This window comes from Corvus brachyrhynchos, unplaced genomic scaffold (assembly GCF_000691975.1).
Source record: "Corvus brachyrhynchos isolate BGI_N302 unplaced genomic scaffold, ASM69197v1 scaffold126, whole genome shotgun sequence".
In the NCBI taxonomy this organism is placed as follows: Eukaryota; Metazoa; Chordata; class Aves; order Passeriformes; family Corvidae; genus Corvus; species Corvus brachyrhynchos.
This window is the reverse complement of record NW_008239283.1, coordinates 8977036-8985598: the sequence shown is the minus strand read 5'-3', so window position 1 is coordinate 8985598 and position 8563 is coordinate 8977036. Positions and strand designations below refer to the sequence as shown.

The 8563-nt window shown below is 43.7% G+C and overlaps 2 protein-coding genes across 2 annotated transcripts in view; one reads left to right on the top strand and one right to left on the bottom strand.

Annotated features, from left to right (window-relative positions):
• The window catches only part of NIFK (nucleolar protein interacting with the FHA domain of MKI67), a 6419-nt gene extending 5152 nt beyond the window's left edge, over positions 1 to 1267 (bottom strand). The window contains 1 exon segment of the mRNA XM_008638297.2: positions 1194 to 1267. Coding sequence (XP_008636519.2) covers positions 1194 to 1267 — 74 coding nt within the window.
• Positions 7 to 7458, top strand: TSN (translin). The gene is made up of 5 exons (XM_017740160.1): positions 7 to 12; positions 3760 to 3856; positions 4670 to 4785; positions 5434 to 5513; positions 5860 to 7458. The coding sequence occupies exons 2-5, from the start codon at positions 3813 to 3815 to the stop codon at positions 6094 to 6096; spliced, it is 477 nt and encodes a 158-aa protein (XP_017595649.1). The 5' UTR covers positions 7 to 12; positions 3760 to 3812; the 3' UTR covers positions 6097 to 7458.
• The last annotated feature ends 1105 nt before the right edge of the window (positions 7459 to 8563 follow it).

Below are 8563 nucleotides of genomic sequence, written 5' to 3'. Positions count from 1 at the left end.
GCTTCCAGCACAGTGAGTCCCGCGCCGCCGCCCCCGGGCAGCGGGGAACAGCCGGGGGGCGGGAGTGCCCCTCGGAGCACGGAGGTCCCCTGTACTGGGAACTCTTTTCCAGCTTCCAGGCTCTCCCGAGGAGACCAGCGTGGGCTTCCCGGAGGCTGCTGGGAAGAGGAGGGCGCAGCTGGGAGGTTTCAAGCCACACAAGTAGTAAAGCTGTTGTTCAGTCTTAGGGAACACCGTTCTATCCCTTTCTCCCCTCCCTAGCCTGGCGCTTTTCTGTCTCGGTGCAGAGCACTGTGTTCTTTTCCAGGTGTTCACGTCCTGGGCTGCTGAGTTGGCTCTTAGGTCTCCCTGTAAGTGGCTTCCACATAGACTGTTTTATCATTACTTGTCGGGCCTTTGTATCAATGTCCCTGTTCCATCTCTTCACCCCACACCCCAAAAAGCTGTGGTCCTGAGCACTCGGGGGTATTCAGGATGGACTGGGATGGGGGGGGAACACACATTAATCTGGTTTGTGCCAAACAGATTCTGTGTGCATGTATAAAATTTGCTTAATGCAGCAAAATGTGAAAAGAATTTGCAAAGGCCAAAAAAGCAGGACCTGCCCTTGATGTCTGCGTGCAAGACGGAATTGTTCTGCATCTTTGGAGGTTTGGGTTGTCACCAGCCTGGTTCCAGGCTTTTGAATGTTGGACAGAATGTTTCTGGGCCAGCCCGTTTCCTCCAGACCAGGAGAGCAGCTCTGCAGGCCCAGGTGTCAGATGTGCTCTTTCTGTTCCCTCATTTCTCAGCCTACTGGTAAAACTACTGGAATAAACTTAAATATGTCATTTAAGAGCTGGGTTTTTTCCAGTCAATATCTTGTGAGAAGAAGCAACCATTCTGACTTTGCTGGAAACTCTTGAAAGGAATTTACGCACGCCACCCTGTGAAGGGGAACAGAACAAGCCTCCCCAGGTGCTGTTCTGCTCACGTGTAGAGCTGACTGGTTGTTTTCAGCCTGAAGAGGTTCCTCAGCACAGTGGGGCTGGAGCTGGGGGCCTGGGGCTCCTCTGGCCTCGGAGAGGGTCTGTGTTTAGCCATGAGCAACAGTGCGGACAAGTGCAAGTTCCATCTGCTTGGGAAACCTGGCAGTGCTGGAAATGAGAGCTGCTGAGGGGTTATTTACACAAGCAGACACTCAGTTTTCTAACCTGGGAAAATCCCTGGTCATTGTGTGGGTAACAACTTCAGAGTCATTTTCAAGCATTTGATAGTAGAGGCCCATGTTCAACTTGGTGTATTTTCACTTGATTTTTAATTCCTGGAGAGAGCTGGTCCTGTAACTTGAGGAGTCTGAGAAGAGATTTGGAATAGTTAAAGGAAAAAAACAAAGAACAAAACCAGCTAAAAATGCAAAACAAACCAACCAACCAAAAAAAAATCCCCAAGCAAAACCCCCAAAGCCTCATCTTATAATTCTTGCAAAAATAATGAGTTCATGCTTAATAGGTCAGGAGTTAACTTGTGATAACAGACCTGTGAATTTGTCATCAAGTTATATTTACAAGCATAGTAAAGAAAGTTAAGAAACGTATAGATTAATAAAGGTTTAAAGCATAATAATGTAGTACAAATAAACAGAAGCATTGTTGGGGGATAAATAGCACCTGTCAGTTGTCACATATTCAGACTACACTTTGATTGATAATGGTTTTAGTTCTGCACTGTAGTACCTTAAATGTATGTTTGGCTTCCTACAGCATCTCATTGTTTGATGCAGTACAGCATTTTTACTAAGAAACTAGAATGATTCTTCCTTAGTAGAGTAAAAGGGGATAAATAATGATTCCTGGAACTATGAAAGAAGATTTTTCTTATTGCAACAGAGTTCTGGCTGTACTTTGTGACATAAAGATTTTTTTGGCCTTATACTTATTTATTCCAAGATGTAAGGAAAATTATTAACACTATTAATAAGCTATATTGAACTAGAAAAATCTTAAATGAGAATCAACCATATAAACTAATAATTAAAAGCTAAAAATACTGTTAATTACTTGAAGTTCACAGGTGACAGAGTAACAGCTGTAGCTGTGTTGCCCTGAATTGCAGCTAGAGCTGTTTTCCCAGTCGTTCCTCACTCCTTGTGCCACTGTAAGTGGGAGATGATTTACTTCTTCCTGCAGCCTCCTGGTTGATCCTTTGTTTATTCCTGCATCCTCAATAGAGGGAGTGATGAAAACTCAAGGAGACAACAGAGAGCCAGTGGGAACAGGAAAAGGGTTTGCTCTGGGCTGACGAATCTGTCCTACCAGAGAGAAGGGTAAGGGGTGTGGGCTGAGCTCTGTTAGCAGAACCACGGGATAATTGGAAGTTTGATGGAGGACAGCTTTTCATACCAGGCAGTGGCTTTGAAAATGTCATCTTGCACAGGCTTCCTTGGCTCCTTGTCCCAAATGGAGTTGGAGAACTGCTGAGAAGGCTGGGCAGGGCAGCGTGTGCTGCATCCTGCTGTTGATACCAGTCAGGGTGACAGGCAGGGCCTCCGGAGCCTGAGAGCCAACTCAGTGTCTTTGCTCTCACAACAGCAGAACATCAGAGGCGATACCTGAGGACGTGTGAGGACAGTTTGAATTTGGGGGTTGTGTGTGTCACTGGGCATTTTCTGAGCCTTTACAGTAAGGATTGTTTATTTTTGTCACAGGTTCCTTTGGCAGAAGCCAAATATGAACGTGTTCCTTACTCTGTCCCCACAGCCACGTGGTGGCTCACACGACTGAGGCAACCCTGTAGCTCTGTGAGCCTCACACAGCTCTTTCATCCTGGCTGCCACATGGAGCACATCCACATTCTGCCTCCTGAAGCTCTTTATTTTTTTGCATTTATTCTCCCTCCCTTTGTTTTTTTAAACAGAAATTATGTTTTGTTAAGTGAAAGAAGTTTTATAATCACACTTAAGTGTCTTATTTGGTAAAAACCATCACAGCTTTTAGATCTAGGTTCTGTGAATAATCCTGGCTTCTGTACATGAAGATGCAGGAGGGCCTATTAGGTTGATCTTTGGCCTTTTTTGGCTCATGACCAGGATCTGTGAAAGGGCTGCAGTGAAGCTGTGGTTTGAGCCCTTTGGTCGGTCGCTGGCACTGCAGGTGCAGCGGGGCTGTAACTCTGTCGGCAAACGGGAGGTGGCAGTGGCTACTACAGGAACAAGAGATCGTTCCTCTGCAGAGCTGTAACTCTGGACAGGCTGAAACCCAGGCTCTTCAAATACATCGTAAAAAGCAGGAAATGCAGTTTCCTGAAGGGATGTTGCACCTCATGTAACCAAACTCAGATGGATTAGAAAAAAACAGGATAAGATTTTAATGTGGAGAAAGAAAAGTTGCTTTTCCTTTGACTGTGAGAGTTGTCTGGCAGCAGTGCTTGGGGGGTGTGTGCGTTTCCTTTGGGGCCAGCTGCTGTGTGCAGCGCTGTTCCATTGCTTGGGATCTGGCTGTTGCTGGGACATCTTGGCTCAAGTTCAAAACAAATGCCCAGAGCAGGTCAGACAGCCTGGAATTCTGGAGTCTTTCTGCTTTACCTCTGTGGCTCATGGTGTGACCATGACCAGGAATACTTCTCAGATTGATTCCAAGTGTCAGTAACCTATCTTGGACAAGAAAGAAGCATAAATAGTGTTGTCTGCACTGGAAAACTCTTTACAAACTGCTGTTGCCCGTCAAATTTCCATTTCCTGAATGTATTCATTCCCTGAATGCTGTGCTGTTTCTTTTTCAGTCCCAAAGAAGTGTCAGAAGGCTCGTGAGCACTTTGGTACAGTGAGGACACAGATGGAGTCTTTGAAGACCAAGTTTCCTGCTGATCAGTATTACAGGTGTGCAGGATCACACACAGCCAGACACAGATATATATGGGAATTGCTTGGGCATGTGTCATCATTGCTTTGGAATAACAATGTAAAGGTTTATGGGCTGAATGCTTCTTTCTCTTTGAAAAGTACATTGTGGTAGACAAGTGTAAGGTTTTTATCAGCATAGATAAAAAATGCTTTTGCTCAAACGCTATACCTTTTCACTAAAAATACTCAATATTGAACTATTTTTCTAGAAACTTTCTTAAAAAATAAAAAGGGAAACTTAAGAAGTTGGTGTTCTGCTGGAGCTGCCCTTGTATCTGGGAGCAGGGCATTTGCTGCTCCATTAATTTCAGTTAAGTTGTTCGGTTTGGGGCGTTTCTGCAAGCAGAGCTCTAAATCTGTCATGAAATGGCTCTTTGGTTCTGCAGACATTAAATGAAGTTGTCACCTTTGCGTTCTGCTGCTGCCAGAAGGGGACAGTGCCTGGCAAGAACATTTCAAAGAATAAGAATCTTGTCAGCTCAGATCTGCTGAGGGAGGGTGGGAGGGAAAGCCCTGGCTGTCTGTGGGCAACACAACCTGGAAAACTGTGGGAGCTGAGGAGGCGTGTGAGAGGGGCGAGCAGATGTCAGCATCCGGCATGGTAACCTGGGTGTGGAGTTCTGGAGTACCAAGGAGATGCCTTTTGGCTGGTGTCATTTTGATAAACCAAAAATACTGCAAAATGCACTGCAGAAAGGCAGAAAACACACACATAATGTGTGCTTGTTGTCTAACGTTCCATTAATAAACATTAATTATTTATACCCTGATCTGGTGTTTCTTCTGCAGGTTTCATGAGCACTGGAGGTTTGTGCTGCAGCGGCTGGTGTTCCTGGCAGCATTCGTAGTCTACCTGGAGTCAGAGACATTGGTGACCCGAGAAGCTGTTGCAGAAATACTTGGGAGTAAGTTAATGTTGTAACTGAAGAGAAAGAGCTTGTGACCTTTTAGACATTGTAGCTTTCAGAGGTACAGGGAAATGGCAGAACTTCATTTCTTCCCGGGAAATCGGTTCCAGAGTTTATCTGGTATTTGATTTCATTATATAAACAACGAATTCTCAGAAGACGGAAATTGGCAAACCTAACGTTAACAAAAGTATTTATTTGTTAATAAGTTCTTCATCAGTGAAAGTCATTCATTCAAAGTGTGTAAATGCACCAAAAGAATAACACAAAGATGAGAGCTTGTTTCTCTGAATTCTTGCTTTTGGTATTTAAAAAGTGCATAAAACAGATTAAATTCTTTGTCATAAAAGAATTGTATCTTCACAGAGCAAAAGATTTGAAAAAAAGTAAGGAAAATACATCTTGTATATAGATGTAAATCGAGTTACCCTGTTGGAGGTACAGTTGAGGATGTACAAGATGCTGAATCGAGAACTGAGGAGAGGCTGTAATTACATCACATACAGGAAAAGGCTGACTTTTATTTTGTAATAATATTTCATAAATTTGATATTTCAAATTAGCTCCAGTAAACAAATGGAATTTAAGGTGGCTGGGTTTGCTCGTGCTCAGCACCACCTCATCACTGCTCTGTTTTTGTCTCAGTTGAAGCTGATCGAGAACGGGGTTTTCACCTGGACATTGAAGATTATCTTTCTGGCATATTAACTCTGGCCAGTGAGCTGGTAAGAAAGATACTTGTGCACGTATTTGGTTTGAAACTGACCTTAAAAACAAAAGTAATGTGTTTTTTTAGCTTTCCTGGGTTGTTCGTGGAAGTTATGATACACAACACCTTGATCTGGACTTGTAGCAAGATGCTTCTCTGCATGTTCCTCAGCGATACTTTTAAGATTTACATTAGTCATTTGATTGAAAATGCAGAACTATGGTCAGCAAAGAGGTAGATCTAAGTACAAATAATCTGACTGCCTGGAACACAAGTGGTTCATTTGGTACAGTAACTGATGGGGACAGTGATGTGACGTGGGGGGGTGCTGTGCTGATGTTCTCCGGTGTTTCCTCTCGCAGGCCAGGCTGGCAGTGAACAGTGTCACAGCTGGGGACTATTCCCGCCCTCTCCGCATCTCAGCCTTTATCAACGAGCTGGATTCTGGCTTCCGCCTCCTCAACCTGAAGAATGACTCCCTGAGGAAACGCTACGATGGCCTCAAATACGATGTCAAGAAAATTGAGGAAGTGGTTTATGACTTGTCGATCAGAGGACTCAATAAGGAGGCAACAGTTGGTGGAGGCGGAGAGAAGTGAAGGATGCTCGTTTGAACAGCATCGTCGATTACCTCAGATGGTTGCCAATTTAGGAAGTACCTAGAGAAGCCTTCCTACAGTAGTTTAGAAGAACTGCAGCTCAAAGCTGCTCTCTATTTTCTTACAAAAGGTGTAGTACAGGCATTAGATGTTTTGTAAAATCATGTCTAGGTTAGGACAGGAGACTCTGTTTCCAGTGGAATTCCTCTGTCAAACACACGGTGCCGTTCTCTGCACAGCAACAATAGTAGTTAGTAACTCCCATGAGCTGAGATTCCCATTAGTTCTGTAGTGTTCTTCCCTGCTCTGGCTGGGAAGTGCTGTGGCTGTCTCTGCTCACACGCCCTCAGAGATGTGTGCACAGCACACAGCTCAGTGCAGACACGTGGAATCTTTTAAGAAACACAGTGTGTAAATATCAGATTTTTTTAAGACACTGATTTTTTTTTTGCCTTTTTGTTTCTTAAATTTTCACTTACGTAAGTTGAAAAAAATTGCATAACTGTTTATGAACCAGATCTCTTTTTTAATGGTTTCTGTTAATGTATCTCCTTTATTTGAGAAATTAGTGAAAATACTCCTGAGAATTCCTCCATTGGAACTGGTGTCTTGCACCCTGCCATATCTCCCATCCCCTCTCTCTCTTTTTTTTATTTTCTTTCCACAAAGATTTCAGTAACCAGGGAGAGCAGGGTTTTTTTAGACACCTGCTTTCTCTGGTGTTTGTTTTACTGGCATTTGTTTTACTGGCATGAGTAAATGCAGAGTTTTAAATGATGATTTGCCTTGAGAACTCAGTGTAACCAATTTTTATGTTTTTTTAGCTTCCAAGTTTTCTGAAAAGAGAAGTGTAAACTGATAAACTGCAGTGGTGTCTGAGTTGTAACAAGCTGTACAGGCCACAACTGTACCTGTTATCCTGGAATTAAAAAAAAACCAAACATAAAACTATAGTTTGTGTAGTAAAATGCTTGTATCTCAAGAAACACAGAACTTACTACTTCCAGTAATTGTATGTAAAATGTTTGCAAACACCAATAGCCTCTTTAATGTGTTCAAGTGGACAGACTCATGCCTCCCCATGTGCTTGTTCTCTTGTCCTAAATGACTGAGTTTTGCCATTCTCCTACTTCTGGTGGTGCAGGAGGGTTAAGGAGAACAGCTAACTTCTTTAAGAGGAGGAGGAATACTTCAGAGGATGAACAGGAACAGTTAAGTTTATGTGGGGTTTGTTGGTGTTTCGGTTTCTTAGTGAAGATTTACCACTGTTTGAATTAGGGGGTTGTTTTGTTTATTGGAAGAAAATGGTTTCTTGGTTATTATGGCCAATAAAAGCTGTTCTTTGATTTTGGCCACTTGGTACCTCTGCCTGTTGTCTGATCATCTGCTGTTGTTTGCTTCCCTTGCTGGGAGCCTGTTCTGAAATACCAGCATTGCAGTTCATCCTTCAGCTGTCTTTGGGCAATAATGGAGTTCCTCCCCTTGGCTGTAGCTGTTCACTGGCGCACTCCTAACACTGCCAAGTGCAAAGTCAAGCTGCAACACATTTCATAGGCTTTTTTTAAAATTTTTTTTTAATTTTGAGCAATTTCACCAAGTAAAATAGGAGAGCTATGGAGTGTATCTTTACCAATCCAAGAGGTGGCAAGATTATCTTCAGAGCATCTCATAATCTTTCCTGTTTGTCCTCATCCTTCGTGTCTTATGTCACTTAACATGAGGAGATTGTAATATTCCCCTTTCACAGCTGAAGAAAATGAGGGTGTAACTTCCTGAGCCCCATGGCAATGTAACAGCTTTTAAAGTATTTCTTTGTTCTTGCCCTGTGCCAGTGTTTGCTCATTCCTCAGCACTCTGGACATGGGAGGAAGGAAGGAGCTTAAGCCAGTTTTACTGCCAAAAGCAGAGATGAGGGATAAACCAACACCCTAAGGCTGTGCAGACACAGCTTGCAGTTCAATGTCACACAGGAAATTCGTGGGAGCAGAATAGAGAAGGGGAATAAAAAAGGGGAATAGAAAAGGGTTTCCTTTCCACATCAGTGTGGTGTGTCTTAGGTTAGAGGACTCCTGGCATGTGGGACTGGGATGTGAGGCCATGTGGCAGCACAGCTGCTGGTTAAGGCTTTGCACTGACTTGTGTCCCCGGTGCCCCAGTTGCACTTGGTCATGCAGCAAGTCTGCTTCCTGACACGGGATCCTGTATGCCTAACACAGCTTTTCACTAGATCCCAGATGGAGCAGTGCTGTGCCACAGGGGCAGGTACCATGGGAGGGACAACTGCAAGAGCAAGGCTCTTACTTAGGGCTGACAGAGGTGCAAGGTGTGGGATCCTTCTGTCTAAGGCTCTGTGAAGAGCAAGTGCCCAAGAAAGAGACAGTGTTGTGTTCTTAGAGGGTGTTTAACAAACACCTAATTCTTTCCTGTTCTAGTTCTTGGGAGAGCCTAGCATCATCCTCTGGAAAAG